General features: G+C 41.6%; 1 protein-coding gene across 1 annotated transcript in view; it reads right to left on the minus strand.

Annotated features, from left to right (window-relative positions):
* Positions 1–1098: 1098 nt before the first annotated feature.
* The window catches only part of LOC120718533 (cytochrome P450 26B1), a 37215-nt gene continuing 12170 nt past the window's right edge, over positions 1099–26143 (minus strand). Inside the window, exons 2-7 of the mRNA XM_040007060.1 lie at positions 19073–19297; positions 7508–7626; positions 7112–7268; positions 6595–6750; positions 4643–4927; positions 1099–3709 (exon numbers count right to left, since the gene is read on the minus strand). Coding sequence (XP_039862994.1) covers positions 3317–3709; positions 4643–4927; positions 6595–6750; positions 7112–7268; positions 7508–7626; positions 19073–19297 — 1335 coding nt within the window. The 3' untranslated portion in view covers positions 1099–3316. The remainder of the gene's footprint in view (positions 3710–4642; positions 4928–6594; positions 6751–7111; positions 7269–7507; positions 7627–19072; positions 19298–26143) is intronic.

Consider the following 26143-nt stretch of genomic DNA (forward strand, 5'->3'; position numbering starts at 1 on the left):
AGAGTGGTCAAAAAATTCACTTTTCAGATATCTTTTTCACTTTATATTTTATTACAGGAGTATATTTAACAATCATAGTAACAAAAAGAAAACAAGGAAAGTAGCACACGACATTCATATTTAACCTAAATGATTTTTTTTTCGTATAAAGAAAGGCAAATATGTACAGAATGACGTAAGACAGGTTCAGAAACCAACAGGTGAGAGAAAAAGGAAGTGTAGTCGCATGGCACTTAAAAAATAAAACATACCTCACAAGTGCTTTTTTGTTTCCCATAATTAATATCAAATAAAATGCAGTGATAATAAGTCTGAATAACAAAACAAATAATAATTATTACAGTAATCAAATCATCAATATTAACATTTTAAACACTGTTTACAATATAATTGAAATACATAACATTCTAAATACATCCAATATTTACCAAAGACCTTCTCATTTAGCCTAAAAACTCTAAATCTGTAATAGAATAAAAAATAGCATTTCAAATATCTTATAACAACAATATTAATTGTACAATAACATTAATATTAGGTTATTAGTTGATGTAAATAGCTGATTTTCCCCCATGGCTTGCTAATGAAAGGAATATTGTACAAATTAATATACACTATAACCTATTAATGCTCTTTCTGCTTTCACAAAATATTTTAATCAGCTAAATCATATATATATATATATATATACATATATATATATATATATATATATATGAAGGAAAGAAATAGCAAATCTCACTCGATACAAACTATTGCAATCTAGAACTCTCAATTAGAAAATGTACACAAGAAAAGCAGCAAAACCAAAAACAAAAATATCTACGTTCATATTTTTTCATCATGACGAGATCAGTGGTGTGGTTGGCAGAAAGAGTGAACAACATCTGGCACAGGCAGGATCCATCTGGAATGTTAGTGGACAACAGGATGGTCCAATTAGATATCAAATTTTATTTAAAAATAAACAAAAGAACTCTGAGTGCCACCCTGTCCTCCCCTAAAACCTCATTGGTCCTTCTCTCCCAAGCTCAAAACATAGAACTCTGTCCAAGGAGCTCAGAATGTCCCAAACAAGTCCCAGATTTCCGCTGTTAGAAGCTTTCCATATATGGGGAAAAGAACTGGATGTTCCTTTCCAATTATGGAACACAAAAATCTCCAAGAGTTCTGATTGTGCAATCACCTCGAGCAATAAATCTCTTTCAGCTCATAAAGTTGCTTAAACCGTGGAATTACTTTTGTTTTTGCATTCTTAGTGTTGATTGGAGGAGCAGCAAGACAGAGCGTCAATTTTTCCGCAGAGCTCAAAATGGCCGCCCCAGGGAGCCACGCAAATAAAAACAGCACACAAATAAACAAACGCAGAATGACAAAGCAACATTCAAGCAGCATGTATGTAGGACTTCTCTCCACCTCCGCCTTACCCTTCTTTTTTTCACTGCTCTCTCTCTCTCGGAGCAAGTCCTTAAAGTTACTTGTTTCCTTGTTAGCGGGACAAAGTGTCCACCCGAGAGAGAGTACAATCTCAATGCAACTTGGTAGTGTGGTATATAAAAAATCAAATCAAATCAAAGCACAGGTTCAGAGAATTTACAAAGCAGACCTGGACCACGTTACTTTTGACCTGGATTCCATTGCTTTTATCTTGTGTGATGCCGAATGGGAATTCCTGTCGGTTGTTTGTGCTTCCACCAACAAAATTGTTTGCTTTGGGGGATGCAAAATGGTTGCAGAAGGGTAACATGTCAAGTAGAAAAAGAATTGCTGTTTGAAGTTGCTCACCCTCACCCCATGATTCATCTTCTTTTTTTTCTTCTTTTTGATTTGGGCAAAAAACATCAATCCAGCTCTGAAGTTACGGCGGCGAGTAAGGGATAGTCCTGTTATGTGCAGTCATAGTTAAATATTAAAGAAGGCTTATCAGTTCTACACCATAGTGCCTAATCTGCACCTGAGTTTATTCACTTTTTAGATAATTGAGGATTTGTATATATGGGGAAGATTCTGACTTAATGCAGACGGGCAACCTGAAAAACAATCTCAAGGTTCAAAGTGGAATTAAGGAAGTAAGGCTTTCTTTGAGCTTCTCTTGAACTCAGTTCCCATTTTTAGGGCTTTTTAAGTGGAATGTTAGAGCCAGAAAGCACGTTGTCCTTCCAGCATGATTTTATTCTTTCAAGATATATCTCAAAGACTTTGAGGCTCCCTAGTTCCTCTCTTTACTGTGATTGCAGCTGCACTTTGCATTAAAATCCCCCCTCCCTCCTGGATAAAAGCTCTGCAGCTCTTAGCCTTTATGTATGTGTTTCTTTGCGATGCTAGTACTTTGAGAAGCTTATTTTACTTTATGGTGCACGAGTGGAGGTAATATGGAAACTGTTAGAGGCAGATAGGAAAGGCAATGTTGTCATAAGAAACAAATTGCCCATTTACATCACTTCAGTGTGGTTTGAGTACTGCCCCTCAACTTAGCCGTCCAGCGTATCTTCCCCATTAAAATACATTCTTCATTGATACTTGACACTAATTAGCAGTACAAGTTTAAACCACTCAAAAGTATATACTGCATCATCATACAGTTAATGGTATAGAGCTAAAGTGATGCACAACCTGCTACCCAGTGTGCAACGATCCTTTAGGGTGCATCCGAGTGCTAGTAAAGAACTTGAATTGGAAAGAACCCAAAAAAAGCTACCACTACCATACACTAAAAAGACATGGATTAAATTTGGAGGGCACCACTAAGAAGGAAATGAAAAAGACTAAAGGATCATGAAACCTGAAATGTTTAAGTCTATATATCCATCTCTCTTACCCTGCTATACAACTGAAATGGTTCACTCATTTTTTGATTAAGCACAAGCATAAATGCTAGAATATCATATTTGTTCGTCCTTTACCCTGTTTCATCCATCTCGCCTCCCATTGACAACCATCTTTAACTTTTCTACACTTCATTTCACCAAAAGTACCACCACAACTCTCTTTCTCCCTTTGTGCACTACCCACATTCTTTTTCAAATTATATTACATAGCTTTTTTTTTTGTTTTCTTTTTTTTGTACATACTTTTTGTGTGTATAGTTCTTTGTATAGTATAGAACTCTAGAATTTTTTTTTGGCAGCTTCTTTCTTTCTTAAAGGAAAGTCCAAATCATCAGCTGTAGCATAACATTAAGACTTCTCCTTCTTGGCTGGAAAAAAAAGGTGGAAAGGAAAAGATAACTCTAAAATGTATTCCTTCCTTTCTCAAATCTTCTCCCTTACAAATCTGCTCTCCTCCCCTACCCCCACTCATCAACCCCTCCACCCTTTTAAACTGTCGCTCCCAGGAGCTCTTCGGACTTGGCCATGATCTCATTTTGGTTGGAGTCCAATCCGTAGAACTTAACCTTCAGCCCATCGACCGGGTGGACAACGGGCACCGTGATCACGCGGGGGAAGTTCCGCGTAGCCAGCTCGAAGCGGCTGGTGCAGGCCAGCTCGATCGCCAGGATGCGAAGGAAGAGGGTGGCGAGCTGCTTTCCCAGACAGGACCTGACGCCGCCACCAAAAGGCAGATAGTGGAAGCGTCCTTCTTTGTCTTCACTCCGCTCCTGACTGAAGCGGTCAGGGTCAAAGGCATCCACATCTTTGAAGACGGCAGCAGTGTCGTGGGTGTCCCGAATGCTGTACATCACACTCCAGCCTTTGGGAATCTGGACTCCCTGGAGACAAAAGACCGGAATTCATAACAATGAACACACATAAAAATAATTGTTCACTTAGCCACCATAAGCCCATATGACCAATTAATTTGGATAACAATCTGATTTCTGTTGTTGTATCCCCAAGAAGTAATTGTGAACTTTTCTGCTAATATGTGTTCTTCCATATTCAAACCATCTTTTCTCTGTTCATACCAGAATACAGCAATATGAGAAGCATTTAGGGTCCTTGATCAATCCAGGAACCCATTGGAATAGAATAGAATAGAATAGAATAGAATAGCCCATTACTGTCATTGTACGTGTACAATGGAAAGAGTCTGTTGATTTAACATCTGGCTGCAACACCCATTTTTTTCAGGCGTGCAGAGTATCAGAAGATATGTGGGCTAGGACCTTCTTTTTCTATCCAGTGGTCATTGTTAATGAATGCAAATACATTAAAGAAGCAAATAAAGTCAAAATCATCATAAATAGTTTCACTGCTGAATACATCTGTGATGGTGATCAGGACATTGGAACACTTTCTGTACCAAAATTCATTTCCATTGCCAGTGGTTCTCTCTTCTTTAAATACAGATAGCTATTTAAAGAGGTCCATCCTTGGTAATTTTCCTCTAAATCTCCCCTTCCCTCCTTTTGTGTGATGAGACTGTTGATACTCTTGTAATGATTCTTGTAGTGTCTGCAGGTTGTGAACCAACACCTACACCATTCATTTGAATGGTAACTCGATGGTTCTTCTAGTTGAGTCTCTGACCTTTTGGGTAGATTTGATATGACAGAACTACCACTGCACAAAAATATAACGGGAAATAAAAGCTGACATTGAGTAGCATTGATTTAAAAAAGAAAATTCATGTTAAGCCAAGCATGCTGCACAACAAGAGGTGCATGAAGATGTGAAGGATGTACTGTTCTAGGGACACTTACGTCCAGTTCGAAGGTCTGCATGGCGGTTCGGTAGGCCCCAGAAACAGGAGTAAAGAGTCTCAGCACCTCCTTGATGACACAGTCCAGGTACTTCAGGCTGATAATGGTGTCGAGCCTCAGTTCTGCTTCTGGGCAGAGGCAGCCGTTGTGAAGGAGACCCCTGGATCTCAGTTCCTCCCTCAGACGCTCAAGGACTTGCGGGTGGCGGAGGAGCTGCATGATAAGGGAGGTGCTTGCGCTGGCAGTGGTGGCAAAGGCAGCAAAGATCAGCTCAATGGTTGATTCCTGTGGGTCAGCAAACAGATACGATGGTGTATTAGTGCGCTATTTGGGTCTTGTTTGGTTAACAGTTTTGCAGAAAAACACATTTATCTTGCAACCCCTTGGAGGTCCTGAGCTCCCAGGGTATCAGTCGACCCTATACATTTTTCATCTTCTCCCATGGGGGAAAAAGTTTTATGGGTTTATAGAATAGCAAACAGCTTTGAAAAAGAGTTCCTATCACTATTTACGCCAATAACTAGGAAAACGTCTTCAAGTAACTTAAAGAAGTCCAGACGCTTTTCTTTGCAAGCTCCTTTGACTACGATGACCTGGATGACTGAGAACCTTCACAGACAACTAGGAAAGTAAAGACTCATTCTTGAATGATCACAAGCATTCATTGAGTACTTGGCAGTACTGATGGTGTATCAGTTGACTTGTCTTTACTTTGAGAGCAAGCCAACTATAGCCTCATTTCATCTCTGATTGGTTAATTACTTGTTGCTTTAATAAACAGTTTGCATAGTGGAAATAAAGAGGGCTGAGGGTGAGCATCAGCCAAGAGCTAGCCAGAGCTAGAAGTAAACCCAGAAACTGCTTGTTTAACAGCGGCATGTAGGAATATTATTCTAAAAAATGTAAAATTGTTCTTTCCACTGAGTAAAAACAGAGCTATGTGCAAACTCAACCAAAATTTGGACACAAATCCATTACCCCACACCTCAAGCTTGCCATTTGTTTTGGAACAATGTTGGACCAAAAGAGAGAGAGAGGAGTCAAAAGTCAATACATAATAAAAGTATGGTGTTTTTAATTCCTGAAAAGTAGTGTGTTTGGAAATATGAAGGTAACATCCGATAACAAACTCAGTGTGCACTATGCTGGGCCCCTTAAGGCCTTAAGTCAGTGGAATAAATAATAGTGAGGTCCTCCTCGCATCTACCAGCATATATATATATATATATATATATATATGTGTGTGTGTGTGTGTGTGTGTGTGTGTGTGTGTGTGTGTGTGTGTGTGTGTGTGTGTGTGTGCTATAAATGCATGCGTCAGAAAACTGCAGGAGAAAGCTTCAGCCTGGGCCTCTGCGACAGGGCCTCCCCAGTTCACTTTGTGTGTGTATTTAAATATTTGTGTGTGAGTGTGTGCGTACAGGAGGCCTCTTTCAGACCCCTAGCAGGGGGGGAGTGTTGACTTATTTTTGGCCCTGGACTTAACCCAGAAACCACAAAGTCCGAGAGAGAAGCAGAGAGTCGAGTTTCCACAGAATTCCTCTGAATTACTTTAATAGGTAAACAGAGGGTGTGCCTGACCATGAGTGTGTGTGTATGTGTGTGTTATGCTGTTCCTGTCAGCCAATAGGTATTAACGCAGCTCGCTTTCATATTTCACATTAGGGTGTGTATCATTATCCCCGTTTGGTACTTATGATCACTGGCTGATTTGTCAGAGAATTATGATGACTGTTTGTTTTCAGTCAGCCCAGACTGGTTCCCTTTGGCAGCTCTCTGCTAGGTAAATAGAGATTTCTATGTGTGTTTGCACCCATACGAATTAGTGTGTATCCACGTGCTTCTACATGCGATTGAGTGACTTCTTGTGGTTCTGGCTTCTTTTCAGCGCATGCTTGCACTACCCTACCCTCTTTCCCAGGTGGCTGTTTTTTTGTGCTTAGGTATGTTACCTTGAGTTCTTGCATGGTGAGCTCGCTGCCATTCTCTTTGGCACTCTCCATTAGGACATCCAACGCGTCACTGTAATCTTTGCCTTGGGTGCACATGGGCTTCTCCCTGATGGCTTTCTCTATGCTCTTCTGAAGGGTGTCTCGTGCACGGATACCCTGCAACAATGCACAAATTAAGTCCTTTTACCCTTAAAATGTCCTCTTTGATGCAAATTCAGTTTAGCTGAGCAACAAGCACCCCAAAATGCTTTGTATTGTAAGGTAAAGATCCTACAATATTAGAAAGAAACCTAAACAGTTGCACAACACCCTATGAGCAAACACTTGATGACAGTAGGAAAGAAAAACTCCCTTTTAACAGGAAGTACCGTTGAACAGAACCAGGCTCAGGGAGGTGCAGCCATCTGCAGTGACCAGATGGGAAAACACTTTTATTTTTGGGGACATTGAGATGTAAAAAGATATACTAAGCTCCAAAAATACCAATGAGAAGGAAGTGGTCATATAGTACACTTACCCTTCTGTAGCCACTAAATGGCAGGTCTATGGGCAGACTGAAGAGGTTGTTAACAAAGTCCTGGAAGGTTGAGAACAAATGCTTCATTTCCTCCTCCGTCACTCTGAAGCCCAGCAGCACCCTGACAGCCATGGTGAAGGACAGCCTCTGGCTCTCCCTGCAGAAAAATGACAGATGAATAATATTAATTTAGTAGCCCATTGAAGCAGTCTGTGTTTTTGAACTGTAGTATATTCTGAGTTTCTACCACTGCTGATAACGACTCTGTGTTGTCAGCGATACTCATCATAAATACCTTTCTACCTGCATTCACCTAGGATAGGAGCGCTGTTTTAGTCTTGCTCCCAGATTTTAGCTACATTAACAACTGTCTCCACTGTCCTTTCCTGGCCGTACCTGTAGACGTTGATGGGCTCAGGCGTAGAGCTCCACACTCTGAGACTCTCCTGGATGACCTGCTGGATTTTAGGGAGGTACGACTCCAAGGCCTCGTGGCTGAACACTTTGGCAAACACCTGGAGAGACAGAGAAATGAGCAAATAACATCAGTCTCAAATGCAGAATGCAACAGCGCCCAGCTGTTGGAGAAGTGCAAGTCAAAACAGAGGACAAATGTCCACAGATTATATGTTGTAATCCCCTCGGTAAATCCTGACTGACAGGTATGTGAAAAGACAACAGGAAGCACAAGTTTATTCTGCAGTAATGCTGGTATTCACTGGGAATTTATTGGGGTGTTTTATGTCTGTCTCTTGGTTTGCAGGGCATCTAAAAATGTGCACTTTACAAGTGAAATTTGGTACAAAGTTCTACAGTTGACCATGAAAGAGACAACTGGTTTTTGGTAAAGGATAAAACATCTGGCTGTATTTTTGTAGCCATTGTCTTGGCCTCTCATATTTCTCTAAATTGTCTAATCATTGATCTCCTTCTCTCTTCTAAATTCTACCTAGGCTGGACTTTCCATCACGTGTTCATTCTTTTTTTCATTTTCTATGATTCCCATTCCTTATTTATCCCCAAGTTCTCCCTCTCTCTGTCTCTCCCCCCTTATTGCTCTTGCTTGGTCTTTACAGAGACTTATACATTGTGGAGGTTTTTCCCCTGTAGTCAGCAGAACCAGAATGACAGACAGAAAGAGCATGAACAGAAAGAGGGGGAAGAGCTAAGTTCTTTCCTGGCTGCGCAGAGTATTTCTTAGTATGAATCAGTCACCAGTCGTCAGTGTTGTTTGGACAAATAATATTCCATCAGATTTAAAGTGCAAAACTGCCCATGAAAGAGTCTTGGGAATGATTTAGAGGGGAGAACACTGAAGAGGAGAAAAAAAGAGAGGGAAATGGACTAGAATAGAGCTTTTATATTAAAATGAGTCAACTACCCATGCTTAGTTTTATTTGAACTAATAAGTTTCTTGTTCCTTTAACGGTCGGACATTTTCCTAATTATGTAGATGAGTGAAGAAGAAAAAACAAAGTTAGAACCAGATGAACTGTAGCTGTTAACAGCCTTCATTATTTTCTCAAAACACTGAGTGAAATCAAATTTTGTAGCTGTGTTTAGGATTTCACCTAAAAAGAATATGCCAGAAGTGAGGTGCAGTTCCTTCAGTGGCCACTTGAGGCTGATTCCAAAAGTTGGTAAATGCCCATAGAGCCCCATATTAAAATGCTCTTACTTTACAACAAAAATAAACATGTTCACAGGCTGCTACAAAAATTTCTCTCTTCTTAATAGCTGTACACAGTTACTATTTTTAATATTGTTCCCTAATCTAACCAAGGCATGGCTGACTTGTTGGGGCTTTTTATCCTTTACATCCACTGATGCAAGTAACTAAAGTGGACACTTCAAACATATTTGGAGTATTTTAAAGCAAATATTGTTTGTTTGTTTGTCCGACATGTCTGCGCTCTAGTATTTTTATACTATATAAAAATACTAATAAAAAAAATAATAATGAAACACTGTTCTGCCTAGTAGTAACTAACTGTGTCTATGCACTCAACAATCACACCTGGCTCCAAAACAAGACAATGATATTAGAATGGTCACACTGAGACTTCAAAAAAAGACTGTCATATTTAATTTGGACCGCCCTCTAATCAATACATCTTATAGGTTTTACTGAATCAGAAATCAAAGCTGAATGAGCTGAGTTTCCATTAGAAGTGGATAACTTCTAATAAATAGTGGTCATTGAAGCCTTACAGTTGTTTTGGAAATGTCTCCAATCCAGCAGACGTAAAGTGGCTTTTTATTATTTTTTAATGGCTTTCGTTTTTATTATCTAAAATACACATACAAACTTCCAACTGCTACTTGTCTGTGGTTTTTCTCTGCTTTATTTAATCACTGTGGTTTCTTTTTATGACTTTCTCCTTTATTAGACCCTGCAGAGAAACTAATCTATGCTAAAAAAAAAAAATCCTGTATAGGTATTGTTTCTAATAGCAGCATGTTGTAAAAGAAAATATAAGCTTAATCTCTTTGATAATGGCTTTTGTCTGCAATCATCCTTAATTCGTTACCACCTGAAAGCTGATGAGGAGTAACCTTTGAAACCCTTTTCTCAACTGAGTGGTTTCTGTCATATTTCAGGGCTTTTTACATAACAAAATGACTGGTTGTTCATCAAAAGTTGGTGAGGTTGGTCTCTGCTTATGCAGCTATTCTTGGAGAAACCCGGAAACTATTCTAATGGTGGTCAAACCACGTCTTTATTGATATTGTGAAGTGTCAAAACTCATCATTAAGGGTACAGGGGAGGCTGTCAAATGTTGTCTGTATGGGGGAAAGAGTTTTGGTTTTTTTTTTTAAGTATAACATTATATGCTCGTAAAAACTGTATTGTGTCCAGATTCTTTGCTTTACTGAAATATGCACAAACAAAGTGCCTTTATTGTTTATTTTGGAATATATTTCCCATATGTTAACACACCGGAGGAGCCAGTGGAGTGTTTCTGCTTCTCTTCATTGACTTATTGAGAGGGAAGAAAGCAGCTTCTAGTGGGATCTGAACCAAGGCCAGAGAGGGTACATGTGGTTCTTGAGGTTGATGTTTCAGCCACCAAAACATCAGTTGGGCGCGCATACTCTTATTTTGCTCTCTACTTCATTTCCCTCTTATTTTCTCCCGCTCTTCTCATTCCTCCAAAGTCTGCTTCCCTCCCTACGCCCTCCTGAAAATGAATGAACAATAGTCCACTGAGCTGGTGCCGAGTGCACGAGTGCGTGCATGCGTTACATGTGCGCACTGTACGGGTACATACGTATGTGCTGTGCGTTAGGGAGTGGTTAGTGCAGATCACAGAGCCCTCTAAGACCTTAGTAGCACTACATTTCCTCTGCTGCCGCACCCTGGGACTGCTGGTCACAGATCAGCTTACACGACCTGCTGCCCAACCCCAACCACAGGAGATTACACACAATATCTGAACTCAAAAGAGCCTGAGATACTGAAACTGCAGTGACGTCTTTTGTTCGTCTGCTACTTTGAGGGCTGTCAATGTTGGATTAATCAGTCATTTGTTTGTCTGTTGCCCAGGAAACAGTGGACACCGCTGATTGGATTTGGATGAAATTTGAAGGATTGCGCATCTTTAAACTGCTTTCCACTCTTTTCATAATGACATCGATTGTCCCGTGAGGGTTGCTGAAGTTGCGTGGCAAAACAGGGTTGCGGTCAGCCTGTTCCCATTCCCATGGTGTCGAGCGCTGCCAAAGTCAAATTTGTCAAAGCTGTCAGTGTCTGAGAGACACTTGGGTCTGGCAGTGCGACGCACCAATCATGGCGATAATGAGACGAGTGTTACGCACGTATCGATGCTTGTTCAAGACAACTCGGTGTCACATTGAGTGCCATGTACCCTGCTTATGTGCAGGGCTGCTGTTGTGAAGGGGCATATTATAAAAGAGCCATTTTGTCTTACATCTAACAAAGTCCTTTTTGTGCCTAAACCTAACCAATCAGTGAATGAAAACAGAGCAAAACCAATCACAAAACACAAAGCTCCCCAAGGGGATGCAACAGTCTCCTGGCTGGCAGCTTTGTGCCTTAAACTTCCACCAGCCCTCATCATGTCTCCTCATGCTGAGGTTTTGCTTATAAAAACTAGGTTGTTAGTTTTCAGCATACCTTCAGATAAGAATGTGTTTCAGGTGGTTCAGGCATCTGATTAAGATACCTCCCGGACACCTTCTGGTAAGACGAGGTGTTCCAAGGATGAAGCCCCAGGTAGGACCAGGACAAACTAGAGAGATTACATCTCTGAGCTGTCCTGGAAATATCTTAATGTAGAGAAGTATGGATGGATACGACCACAGTTTACAATTTAAACATCACATTGCGCTCAGTCAGTCTGAAAGCTAAAGTCTGAGACCTTAAAGAATATGAAAAGTGTTGACTGAGAGTCGGAGATCAAATAATTTTCCAATAACCTTCAACGCTACCCGAAATCTCTTCGCAACCAGTGGAATCTCCCTCTGCTGGCCGTTCAAAAGAATTCAGGTTTAAGGCACTTTTTAAATCAGGAAGCTCCATTTATCTTTTATATACAATATCCAGTACATGCAACGCAAATATGTTTGTGAATCATCATGAAAAATCAGCAATAAAAACCATGCAAACACACACACACACACACACACACCAAGCAGAGACTGAACACCAGAAACACTAGTTAGGCCAAATAAGGCTGTGTAACATTGTGAATTTAGCCATTTAACCCGTCTGCACTGGATTATGCATAATTGGTCAATCTGGTTGAGCACTTTGTCTCTTCCAACACACACACACACACACACACACACACTCACACACACACACACTTTTAAGTACAGACAGAGCAGAAAGGTTGAGCTACTGTAGGACCCGTGAGTCAGGCAGTCAGTGTGTGAGCAGGCAGACGGGAGACTCTGAAAGGTAACTACAGGTCAGACAAACACACACACGTTGAGAAACACACACAGTTTCTCTGGCTGCCAATCAAACACAGTTTTTTATGTAGTGTCACTCTGGGACGTTCCAAGTTCCACACAAGACGGGAGTTTGTGTGTGTGTGTGTGTGTGTGTGTTTTGGTGGGGGATTGTTCAATACAACAGTCATTTTGCTGCACCACAAAAACGTGACTGTCTTCTGTAGCCTGCAGCGCAAAGACACATGCTTAAAGACACACTCACTCCTGTGCTCTCTCTCTCTCACACACACACACAGATATAGTCAGACACACACTCGCACACAGACACAGTTGTCCTAATAACGTCCATATGTCTTAAATTATGTGAAAGTGCTGCGAGCTGCTGGTTCCACAGACATGTAAAGACTCCTTTATTCTTTTCTCTGCCCTCCTTTCCCTCCCTCTTTCTCTCTCTCTCTCTGCTCCCACCTCTTCCTGGCTCTCCCTGCCCCTTCATCCATCCTTTTTTTCTAAACCATACTATTTATTCCTTTTTACTCATTTCTCCTACTTACAAAAGCAGTCCCTGTGTTTTTCCCTGCTTGTATTGTCACGTTGAATCACAAAGTGATTGCTTTGCTGATGAGGGTTACGGTCAATATTAAGCTTAATATTTCACCCCGTCATTTACTTTTAGGAGGAAGGCACGTAATAAATTTAACTTTTAATTATTTAACAGAATTTGGAAATATAGAGCGGAAAAACTAACAGCAGTGCACATGTTTAACGTGCAGCTACAACACTGTATTCAGGAACACATCTCTATCTAATTCAGGGTAATGGGGTGGCTGGAGCCCCTCCCAGCTGTCACTGGGTGGAAGTCAGGGTACACGCTGGTTGCACAAAGAGATTCACACCTTCGGCCGATTTAGAATCACAGATGAACCCAACATACACGTCTTGGACTGTGGGTGGAAGCTATCCTGCAGGAAACCACGCAGGCACAAGGAGAAAATGCAAACTCCGCACAGAAGAAGCTCCTAGACTCAAACCCAGGACCTTCTTGCTGTGTTGCAATAGCTCTAACCATTGTACCACTGTGCTACTGTGTATTCATGTCAAGTAATAACAAGCTTTAATGCTGGACTGCTGGATTTTTACTTTCTGGGTATTGTTGAGTATTACTTTTCTCAAAACTAAATTATCTTTCTTGCATGCAGTATTTCTAAGACAGCGTAGTACTGATTTTAAACTTCCACTGGATCTTTAAAAAATATGTATATACACTTTTGAAATTTTTAAGAGGTAAATTTGATCTTAGCATTGATAAAACCTGGATTTAAAAAAAAGGGACGCACAGAGTGGGCTTCACCTCTGTCCCACTTTGCAGTGCCCTCTACTGGTGATGAGCAGAAGCACAGGAGGCTGAGACAAACATACAAGGGCTCCATGCAAAGAATCATCACCATCGCAGCACTTTCACAGACATCACATCTCTCTGATTTCACTGTACGCTTATTTAAAGCAAACGTTTATGGAGTTCCTCGAGAAAACCCCGGCAGCAACCGAGAAAAGGTGTCAGATCGAGTCAGATTCTTGTCCATTCTTCTCTCTACATCTCTATCTTTTCTTTGTCCAAGTTTGGTTTTTCCTAAATGTAAGGATCGGGCAACGTTTCCAAAAGAAAGAATAACAAAGGGGGAAGGAAAATGTGGAGAAAAACGGGAAAAGAAAGGGATGGTATGAGGGAATGTGCGGGCGGCTGTGGGCTTAAATTGAAGAAGTGAGAAGTATCTCGTGAAGCTGAAAATAAAAGTAGTGGCTGCCACAGTCAACAGAGTGTTTGCACAGTGTTGTTCCATCACAGAGGGAAACATTTCCACTGAGAGCCAAGTAGGACTCTCTAAAGAAGCATGTTTATAACCGTAGCCTGCTTCTTTAATTTAGCCCCAACCAGCTGCCTCCTTCCCACTGTCACCAAGTTCTTGCTTATAGGGGCGTTACCTGATTGTTAGGGTTTTGCCTGTATTACTGTGCGGTCTTTACTTTACAATATGAAGCACCTTGAGGAAACTGTTGTTATGATTTGTTCAATATAATTAGAACCAAATTTAATTGAATTTAAAACACTGATGAATGCAATGTGTCCAAGAAAAGGGGGAAAGTGGTCAAAGCTAACAAATTGTGTAGCATCTTCCCTGATGTGACAGTGGAGACCAAAAACAGAGTTACAACCTCTAATTATTGAACTTCAGTTTTTTTTTAAGCTGGAAATAAAAGAGATATATCTCTAAACTCTGATTTTTGATTCTGGCCCAAGGGTCATTAACCTAATCGAATACCTTCGTGGAGTTTAAGCAGTCTTGCCGTGCCTCTAGTGTTTGCACAGATCTGAAAAAGACATATTTCATTGGAAAGTCTGATGTCTACATGAGAACAAACACTACGCTCAAACCCATCTAGTTGTTCATCCAGCAGGAGCAAAGATCTTAGCCTACACGACTAAAACCCACCAAAATAAAAAAGTCCTTCAGTTCGCAGCAGAAATGCAAACGGTATGTTCGATGTTGTTTTCAGTCAAGGATGATGTGTAAGTCCTGGCTGCCCTTGTTAGGCTCTGATTGGCCCGTAGTGGAAAACCAGTCTACTGTGGTTCTTTGATGGAGTTAGTTTCCTAGCTTAACACGGGGTTATATGGAAACTGGCTGGCTCTGTTGATCCACCAAAAAGGCTAATGTGCTGTGTGCAGATTGTTTTTCCATATGAAAACCACAGACACACACACAGAGGAGACACTCTGGTCCAGCTGGTCAGACAGTAAACCAGTTTCTTATTTTTCTCTCAGCTGATGGTGTTTCGCTTCTTTCTGTTGACTTAGCTTTATTATCGAGAAAAACAGGAGGGAGCCCGCGCACGCGCACACACACACACACACACACACACACACACACACACACACACACACACACACACACACACACACACACACTCTTGTTTAAGCTGCTGAAAAATGGCCAGCTGACCTCTGGCTCTCCTTATAATATCATTCATTCTGTCAGCCCTCCTTATATTGAAGTGATGTGTCTGTAAATACCACAGCAAGCTGAAAGTCGAAGTGTAAACACGTGTACATTTGAAGGACCCTGCAAGCCACCCGCCTCTCTGCACCTGCCACAAGCTCAGTCTATTGGTTTTCTGATGGCTCTTTAAACCTACATGTTCACTAATAGCTCTCTTGAAGTCTTTCTAGTTCTGTATCTGCAACAAGGTTTAAACAATCCCATAAAATGTTGTTTTTTTCAGGGGTAGCTGCTAAATGATGACTTAAGTGCTTATATATCCATATATATTTATCTAGCTAGAAAGTGACTAACTTGGCAGCAGTGGTGGGTACTGATCCATGATGGGATTGGTCGGCACTGAAGCTAAGACGATGTACGAGGTGGCGTGGAGGCCCACAAAAATCAAAAGTCTTACCTGAACTTGGCTGATTTTCTAGGGCATGTCATGACAGCTTCCAGGCTGCTTTTAGATCTCCCTGAAAGTCCTGAAAGTTTTGACCACTTGTGCTCTGTGATCTTACCACAGGCTTGAAACTTGTGCAGAGAGAGCAAACATCCTCTGCTGTTTCATGTAGAAGAGCATAACCGGTGACCAGAACCGGGTCTGCGGCCACGACTGAAGTTTTTAGCTCATCCCTCAGAATGAGACTGACACTGCAGAGAAAAAAATACTGTCTCACCCCAGAAAAAAACAGCCTGGACTGAGATGCTTGTGTGCCATTTTTTTCCCTCATCACTATGCTCTACATGACTTCATCAACTTGAGGAGACTCAAAAAGGCAAAGGGGAAGGACCATTAAGAGATCTAAACATATCAGTCGTGCTAAAAATGATCTAGAACTGCGGGTTTCCCGATCATAAACAGGACAGTAGACAAGTTGAAATCAGGTTAGATACAACAGTCGAACATTCGGGGACAGCTTGGCTGGAGTCGAGGCCATGATAATTCTCCCTTCTTTCCCTAAATAAGTTAAAGAAATTGTGGAATTTTGTTGTTTTAATCGTTTTTTCTTCATGATTTATTTCTATCAGAGAAAAGGCTTCAAAGACAAGGATTTTCCTCTTTGCATTCAGGTGAAAATTCTCTCTGAACTCGACAGTTTGACACCACATTGGCTGATCTACTTAGGAAGGATCTCTTTTTTTTGCCTATTATGGAGGCCAGAGGTCACGAGTTTGAGTTTTGAGTCTTGCTCAGAGGCACTTCAGCTTAAACCTATGAGGCTAAGCAACTTTACTGTGTGTGTATCCATCCAAGGCAGCGTTCAGGTGTGTGTGTGTATGTTGGGCCCCCACAGAAAGCCCCTCTTTGTGCCGTGTCGGAGGCAGCCTTCCTAATCAGGGGTCATTACATGAGGTTAGTGCGGGGGTCTCCAGGGAGAGGAGAGGGGATCAGAGCTCAGATTAGACCCGACCAACCCCTCGCCTGTCCCGGGGCACGGCAGCAAGGAAACCCGACCCCGCCTCCAAACCCCTCCAAAAAAAACCTTAACTGTGTCTGCAGAGAGAAAATGAGAGACTGATTTACAGGAAAACACAGGGAGCTCTACTTCTTGTTTTTCTCGTTCCGATTCTTGTGCGTGATGTTGCGTGTGCATTAAATGTGTGTGTGTGTGTGTGTGTGTGTGTGTGTGTGTGTGTGTGTGTGTGTGTGTGTGTGGAAGAGAGAGAGAGAAAAGAAGGTTTGTGCCCTGGGGATAAGGGGATAATAGGAGGGAGAGGTAAGTGGCTGATTACCTGAAATGGTCTTGGCATAGAAACGAGAGAGCTAGAGAGGAAGCAAGAGACAGAAAAGAAGAGAGAAAGTGCACGAGCAAGAGAGAGATAATAATAATAGTCAGGGGGAGAAATGACAGAAAATTTAAAAAAAAAACGGAAACATGAGGGCTGTCTCTCGCTCTCTCACTCGCTCTGTCCGAAGGCAGATGAGAGGAGGAGCAGGAGAAGATGGAATGATGGAGGGGTCGTTCTCACGCTTCAGCAGCCAGGATGCTGCTGATAAGAGCGAGCGGACAGGATCAGCTTTACACCGATACTCTGTCTGTTTGCGCGTCCTGCCTCACCCTTTGTGCAGAGGACTCCGAATGTGTGCACGTCACTGTCTGCCACTTATTCCACAGCATGAATATTGATGAGCGTTTCTGCATGCAGTTGCAGCTGCTGCAGGTTGATGTGCACATAGTGTGCAAAGAGATGAAGAAATCAACAGAAAATAGGCTGAAAACTTGTTTGGGACTCAATCAAAGATGCTCGTCACTCCCGAGTCCGATGGTTGCCTTTGCAAACAAAAATAATGTGCACATCCCAATACCCAATTTTGTTTTCACTCAATCATTAGGAATTAAAAAGTTGATGTTCCATCTATTAATTGTTTGCATTTAAATTAGGTCTGCTTTTTATTTTCTTCATCGATTAAAGCGCAGTGGTTCCGCCCTCGCTCCAGACTCCCTGTTTTAAGACGTCGTGCTTGATGACGGGTGGATTTTTCACTGTTCTATGGCAGCTTATAAATGAAATGACTAACAGATTAATATAGAAATCCTATAGGTCTTAATAATTAAGTAATTTTTAGACATGAAATTCAGAGTTTATTTTTGTTTGCATGTGGAGACAGATCTTCATCTTTGGTAAAAGTAAAAGCCGACTATTTAAGATGTCCTGGTGATTTTATATGTTTTTATTGCCTCACGTTTCTTTTGCCTCCGAGAAATGTATTCAAGCATTGTCTCAGGGTGAGCATTTGATATCCCCATGCATGCTGCTGCATGAAGATGCAGTTCATATGATTACATTCAATTCCACACTTCAGCCCCGTGTGTTACAAAAACAAGGTACAAGAGAAAAGCCGGTAAAAGTTGGGACCATTAAACCTCATCAGGCCAACCAAGACAAGAGTTGAATTATCTTTATAACTTGTGTAATTAATCTTATGTCTCTTTTGTGTTGTATTTTGTGTTCTGGGTTTGTATTTGTGAATCCAGGTGGGTTTAGCCGCAGACATTTTGAGGGAGACAGATCCTTTGCTGTTTGAACCGTCCAGCGGTGAGTCTTTCTTTCAGAGTGCTGCTTTTAGTTCATACTGAAGCTTTGTAAGAAAGCTGGTACGCCCTGATACGATAGCAAGCATATGCTTCCTACTTCATTCTTTTCAGTGCTCTCAAGGTTGTCCCCTTAAAGCGTCATGTGACGAGATGATCAGTTTCTACCTAACATAACGTAAAAGGGAATAAAGGACCTAACTCAGCGTTTCTGTCGATATTGAGTCAGGGCTGGAGTTTATCGTCAGAGTGCAGTTTTATCATTTGTTGCTAATTATTTCGAGGAACTGTTGACGATGTGTTGCAGGCAGCTAGATTTCTGAAGCCAAATATAAGCCGTACTTACAAAAAAAAACAAAAAAAACAGTTGTGCAGATTCAGGAAACACTTGAAGGTATACTTTCATTTTCCTTTTTTTCTATTGTGTCAGGTGAGTACTCTGGTCTCCAGAAAGTTCAAATATTATGCTTCAGTTTAAAACGGTCTTTTTAGCTCCTTCTACTATCGTGTTAGAATATCAAAATAAAGTTGGCAGCTGGTGTTAACCTTCTCACATTGAAGGGAGTAGTTAGTTGTATCCAAGGGCAGAGTCATCAATAATGATTGCATTTAAATTAAATCAGTAGTTGCATTGTTATATTTAAGTCCGTATCTTTCCTCTGCCTAAAGTATTGAAATTATAGTGCTGCATTTTTTTTTGTGCTGCTAAAAATATAAGACAGAGACTGAGATGTCTTACTAAACACTTTGTATAGTCAAATGGCTTAAAATCAAAATATCTACATCCTGAAAATATTTTACTTTTGATTGGTTTAGGATGTAAATTTTCCTTGGTCAAGTTGAGTCTTTGCAGTTAGCACAAAGTGAAGCATTAAAAGTAAAGATGAACACACAAATACATGCGTTCGGTATCTCTGTATAGTTGTGTGTGTTTGCGAACTTAAATTAACACGTGTCCTGACCTTCCTCCTCTTGCGGTGGATGTCTCCGATGCTGTTGGCCAGTGAGTTTGGTCCCAGCAGCGTGGACGTGCTCTGAGGCCAGTCCACCGCCACCAGAGTGTGCTCGCCCATCAGCACCTTGCGCACGTTCTCTGCGCCTGTAACCCGAATCACAGGACGGCCTAGCAGGTGGGTCTTGAACACGTTGCCGTACTTCTGTCTCCGTGATGCATGGAAGCTCGAGCCCTGGACAAAGGAAAAGACAGTAAGCACAGAGATCAATCACAGATCTAACTTATAATGCTGAAGACACAACTCACGAGAGTCGTTTTAAGATATTTTCTATGGTAGAATGAGCGACAGTTCTTTAGTCGTGCTGGAGGATTAATTATATGAGGCACTATGTCAAAAATCCATATTAAAGAAACTGGTTTTGCTCATAGAAAAATAAACCTGGTGCTTTTCCATTCTTCTTCCTTCAACATCTATAAGAAAGTCGAAATTCTATTAAGAAAGGAAGAAGAGAAAGATGGGTAGTTTTAGAGAACACTGTTGGGACTGAATGCTGGAGTTCCCCTTTGAGAGAAGCAGGTGTGAGGAGACGGTAACAGAAGGAATTCCCCAAACACTCCTCACCCTGTTTCACGGAAATCAGAGGAACCTTTTCAAATCCTGCTAATGGAGATCGCCCCCATCTCCACTTCTAAATCTATATCTTTCTTAATATCTGCACTCAAAGAATTTTTTTCTATTGTCAGCAGTTTAAGGGTTAGTGTATTCTTAACATGAAATTCCTTAAAATTTAGGAAACATTGTGAGATGAGGTTTTAATCATGCAGAAATCATTTTAAAAATTGATGAAATATTACAATAGACAGCCAGCAGTTGCTGTCCTCAAACAGAAGCTGGTCAGATCCAAGAAGGCTCCTCAAAACAGTGATACCTCACCGAAATGATGGGGCCTACTCTGAAAAACGCTCTCCTTGCCCTCGACCACCGTTAACAAAACATGCTAGTTCTTCATGCTTTTTGCACTTTCTAATAATTTAAAACAGTCTTTAGGATCCAACCTTCACCCCAGCTTTTGATCTTCATCTCTAAAAGGTTTCAGTAAGTACTTTCTACTCTCTCTGTGGCTCGGGGCCCAAACAGACTGGTGAGTTCTCCACATGCTAAAAGTTACTGAGGTTTCCATCATCTCAGCTCTCAGAGAAAAAAGTAAACTTAAACCAACTGAAAGCAGAAGACTGCAGATGTTTAAGGAGCCTGTATACATCAGGTTAATGCAATGAAAACTGATTCAAGTTGCCTTTAGGGCACAGGCAGAGATCAGTTTTAACATCGGCCCACGAGCGGTGAGGTTAAAGGTTCTCAAAACATTTGCAGTTCAGGCTTAAAATACAGTAAATGAAATTTCTCATCCTGATGAAGAAGACTGACAGGAGACTGCTCGAGGATATAAGAAGTTTCAGCCTCAGACTGCTCATTTTTGGCCACTGCCACTTCAAATCTTTTTCTCCTCGTTCATCAACTGAGGTGGAGCTCCAAGTTGTCAGGCCTGGGGAACCCTAGCCCTAAGATGAATGGACTATGGCGGCAACCTCTGATGAATGGTCATGGCAATCTACATATTAACAATCATGCAGCTGAGCTCATGGCTCATTGTTAGGCAATGTTGCTAGTGTCAGTCATGTTTATAAGGTTAGGGAAACCCGCAGTCACTTGGAAAACTGACGAAATGTTTCGCCAGTTGAAAACGTCCAGATGAACGGGATCAGTTTACCTGGATTATTGAGGAGGTCCAAACGTCCAAGATGTAGTTTAACATGTAGCACATTAAACTACATCTTTCTTCACAGGGTTGTCACTATTTAAATCACAGAGGGGATTTCTCCTTCTCAGATTTTTTTTATTTGAAGGCAATCAGAGAAAGTGAATTTTCCCTTTTTCTATAAGAAGCATAGTGCTTGCTAGAATTACAGGTAGAGCTTCTGGTTTAACTCGAAAATAGTTCTTAGAAAAAGTGCAAAATAATTTTTTTAGTGACAGGTGTGTGATTTCTTTTAAAAAAAAGAGAGATTAAGTGCATGTTTTGTTCCTATAAGCATCTAGATAAACGTTGTTACACCCCATACCTGCAAAACTGGGCAGTTAATACCAAAACAATGTAGGTGCATGAACAATACTACGAGCCACGGAGAAAAATTCGAATTTCTTGCTGGAGAATAAAAAAATAAACATTTGTCCCTGTTTTATGTTTTGACCCATCACGAGGAGCCACATCGTCACATTTCAGGGCCCCTGTCCCACAGTTTGGACAACCCAGGTTGCAAGCACAACCCCCAGAGGACCGAAGCTGGAGTCAGTTAGCGAGCTGACCTGAGTTCAGCTTTGACGTTGACCTCTAAATGGTCTGGGTCACAGCAGAGTGAGAGGGAGCCGACCCCAGAACTGTAAATGGGCTGTTTGAGTGAAAAGAATATATAGCCGCCTGAGAGGCTGCTTACTGTGTTACACACACAGACACACACACACGTACACGGGACATACACACTGAGTCTAACAAGGCATTATTCAAATGCAAGTATTAACACACATGTGCATATAGACTTAAAAACACACACTCACTCAAGATTACTAAAATAAAACAATCTTTAAAAACTCAGAAACATGGAAAGCAAACAAACACGCGGAGGCCCAACTGCAAATTGCCGTGACAACACTAACTGGTTTGACCCCGGTTTACTCAAGGGAAAAGAGATATTTATGACTGTGAGGCACACAGACACACACACACAAATATATATGTACACATATATATTTGTGTGTGTAAACATGAAGGCAAAAGGACAGCCTGTAAGGCAGTTTATTCACACATCAACACAAAACGGACAAGGAGAGCATTTTTATGGTGATTTTTGTTTAAAAAAAATCAGAATAACTTCAAACCTTCCTGACAGGAGCCAACATTAAGATAAGCTGTAACCCCCGACACTACAAAACAGTCGGCATGTGTATGAGTGCAGTTATAGGCCGCATGTTTGTGTTTGAATGCGGAGCTCAGAAACTAATTTTAGCAAGTAGTTTGTTTCCTGGTCGAGGGCACACCTCTGGCAGCGGCGGCGGTGCTTTTTGTTTGTGTGCGAGGGCTCAAAATGTGTCCGCTCACTGATTCCGGTCAGCGGTGTGATTACTGGCTCACAGTCCTACAGTGAAGCCTTGATAGATTTACTAAACTCCCAATCAAAAACACCCCGCTTGGCCAAGAGGTTTCAAAGCTGAGGAGGTGCTTATGGTCTAAATTAGGAGTGACTTTAAAAAGTGTGTGTGTCTCTGGTTGGGTGTAAATAAGTGTTTTACATTCGGTGCATAGATGTTTGTAAAGGGGAACTCAGTGGAATTAGTAGTGCATGTTTATAAAGTCACACATTTTAAGAGAATAAATTACCAGAGGCTGAGATATTCCTGCTTTTAGTCCCTATGAAAGTTTCAGCTCCAAACACACTGGTACATGTTAAAGACATGTCTAATTATCAGAGACATATTGCTCACTTGTGTTTGAGCAGCGTGCGGGGGGACAACCATGGGAATAGATAAAGACTTTGAAGGGGGCTAAAAGAGGCAATGGAATAAATGCAATCTCAAAACTTTATATGGTCTTTCACGTATTTAGAAGAATGAGCCGGATAAAACTGAACCCCTCCAAAATTACCATCAACTAATAAGAGGGATATCGGTTTTTAATTAGCTGGTTCTTTTGTATTACCTCTCACAACTAGCAAAAAACTGGTGGACTCCACCTTCAAGCACAAATGAAATATATCTTGAAGGCGGAGACACCAAATCATATTAAACAGCTTGAAGCGAAGGTGGGTAAAATAACCACTGGTGACATGAAGTGGGTCAATTGATGGAATAGAATTCAAGTGAAGTATGCCGTCGATAGCCATGTGGCAGGGTTTGTAAAAATATTAGAGGGTTACCTAGGCAACCAGAAGGTTACCAACCATCAGCACCAAAGTGATGCACTTTGTGTATGGAGCCCCTTTGAAAAAAGCAGCTACTGTCAGCTGCTCTGTTATGCTGCTCTATTCCATAGTATGCTGTATTCAGCATGCTTTTGCCAGTACTCCTTGGGTTTACATCTTTGCAGGAAAACCCACGGCCCTAAACGAACACAGCAGACACGCAGGTGAAGCTCCTACTCCTAAAGACTGGTAACAGACCAGTTTCAATCCCAGTTTCCACCCACGATGAAGTTGCTGCAGTAAAACTGAGTCATTTTTGCAGAAACTAACAGCCATGTCATTTTGATTCCTACAGCTCAGCACGGTGTTAGTTCAGGCAGGCCAAGAAGCTAAGCTGAGCCTTTTACACGATGTCCTTGTACACATCCAGGCGTGCTATGTATCAATGCTCCTTCTGCAAGCCACATTTCAACCCACCTCCACCCCCAGCACCTCCTTTTCATACCACCTCTTACATCTCTGTTGTGTAATTGGTTCCTGCTGCTGCTTTCCATTACCATATCACCAAATATAAGCTGGAAATAAGAGTTGTAATTAAATAGTTTTTTGACATCAGAAAGACAAACAAGACTCAAACGGTTTCTGTGGCTGAAGATAAAGATGCGACACAAAGCACCTGCTGAACAGCAACCAATGACGATCAAGAGGTGATTGAAGCTTCCTTCTTCCTTCATGACTGCTTATTAATATCAGTCATTCATTTCGTTCTCTCGTCATCGCAACGTAGCTGACATGCTAAGGTTTCTCTGTGTGAAGTCGACCTAAATTGAGCACAGATGCTTTTGCCCTCGCTGTACGTCTGGCTGCTGTTTTTGTGCTGCTTTGAAAACTCTGATTGCCAGACTGCTTTTATAGATGAAAAATCCTGTTAATTAGCATTCAAGCTCCTCACGCCCCACTGTCCCGCCCTGCCGTGTTTCAGAGTGTTCACTCGAATTCGAGGTGCTGGCTTTATTTTATTCACACTGGGTTTTATCCTGCAAAGCTGTCCGACAGCTGCCTGATTCCTGGTCGATGTCGTCCACCTGATAGTCGGCTTAAAACTGTAGAAACCATCCAGTTTCAGTGTAGCTGGGACTGAGTTGTCTTTTAAAGAGTCTATTTTTGAAGCCGCATCCATTCATTCATTCATGCACCTTTGCAAATTTTGGGGGTTTCTTTTTCTCTCTGTCGATGAGTCTGGGTACAAACTGTTGGCCCGAGCTGTTTTCACAGCTCCTGTACACTTCCTGTTTTCACTGCAGCACACACACATTAACAAACACACACACCAGGTCGACCGGCTGGCCTCTAGAGCCCTCAGGGTGTGTGTGTGTGTGTTTGAGTGCGCAAATGTGTGTGTTAGAGCAGGGTTGTTTTCCAAGCTACATTTTGCTGCCACATGGATGTAGAGTGGTTTAGTATGTCTGCCTGGCAGGCCTGCTGACACACACACACACGCACACACAGTCCAATTCAAAGGGAGTTCCTCAGGCAGCCAGACAAGGCTCCCTTTCACCCTCCAAGATACAGCATCAGATTGGGACGATTGTGTACTTTTTTTGTGCGTTCTGTGCGTTACGACTTCTCTTTCCATTTCTCTGTGTTTTCTTTTTAGAAACTCGCACACATTTTGGCAAATGCTGAAGGTTTTCTTCTGTCAGATTCCCTGCAAGAAAAAAAGTGTGTGTGTGCTTGAGTGTGAGCATGCGCCAGGGGTGTGGTCTGGGTGACATTTAGCTTAAAAGGTGAGAAGTGTACAGCCCCCGTACCCCCACCTCATCCCTCCCTAACCCCACAACCTCCCCGCCGCTCTCAAAACTGGCCCAACACACACACACACAGGGAGCAAGCATGGAAAGTTGTGATGTAATGACGCCACAGTTCTTCTGCAGGAGAACACGTACATAACTGTGCACACGCACACACAGATTTGTAAACGTAGCCGTCGCGTCTGCAATCACCCTGATTGGTTCAAACACTCTTTCCCTCCAAACTCTGGCGAGGCGAAGCAGCCGTCACTGTAAACACTCACACACACAAAAAACCCCAAACCAAAATTGGTCCCACAACATAACGGCTGATTTTACCATCGAGGTCACAGGCAACAAACTCTGATGTGAGCTGAAAACCATAAAGAGGTTTCTCTTAATGACGGTGGGCATAAAGTTTTTTTTTCCTTGTTACATAGCAACTGGGGGAAGTACAAGCTGGCTATGGGAGCCGAAAACATCACGAGGAACGCACCTCGGGTTTTATTTAATTTTATTTTTATTTTCCAGCACCGTGCAGTCAGAAGCTGTGAATAACACTGGAATCAAGCCAGAGAGCTCAGGGTGCAATCACACCCCTGCCGCCGCTTCACTGTTGAACCGCGGCCGACTTTGTGAAGGTTTTCCAGCACAAGCTGAAAGAAATTCCTGCAATTACCTGCAACGCCGTACGCCAGTTGGATGCTTTATGAAAAGCAACAAAACTGACGACATGTAGATTTTATTTTGGATCTGCTATAAGTAGCCTGCTGTGATTAGATAACACAGCTAATACCAGCGAGCATGGCCTCGAAAACATTCACAGTTGATTTTAACAAGTATAAATAACCACTGGCCACTTTTTCTTTTTTTTAGGTATTTAAAATAAATTCAGGTCCTTTATTTTACTTCTCACAGATCATTTTAAGTTGGTTAAATTTGTTTCTCTTGGTTTAAATTAATTCCTGTTTGAACTTTACTGCATATTAGCTCCATGCATTTAGCAAATGGACAACAAATAAAGGTGCGTGCGTGTGTGTGGCTTCACTTAATTCTGCAAAATGTCTGAAGTGCATTCTACTCTGACTCTTAAGAACAAAATAACGGCGCTTTTGCTGTTGTTCGTTGTATATAATAATATGGAATAAACAGCAGCGGTGGGGCCTGGACCCAAACTGGTTCACAGTGTCATTAATAATTCTAATTTATTACTGTTGCCGTGGCGATGCAAGCTGTTTGAATCCAAAACTCTCGATATGAAGGTTTCGTGACTTTTGCGGTTTGGTGGCAGCAGGCTGATTGCATTTTGTTACAGACATTTATCATGTGGATCG

The sequence above is a fragment of the Simochromis diagramma genome, unplaced genomic scaffold (assembly GCF_900408965.1).
Source record: "Simochromis diagramma unplaced genomic scaffold, fSimDia1.1 OVJJ01000531.1, whole genome shotgun sequence".
Classification (NCBI taxonomy): domain Eukaryota; kingdom Metazoa; phylum Chordata; class Actinopteri; order Cichliformes; family Cichlidae; genus Simochromis; species Simochromis diagramma.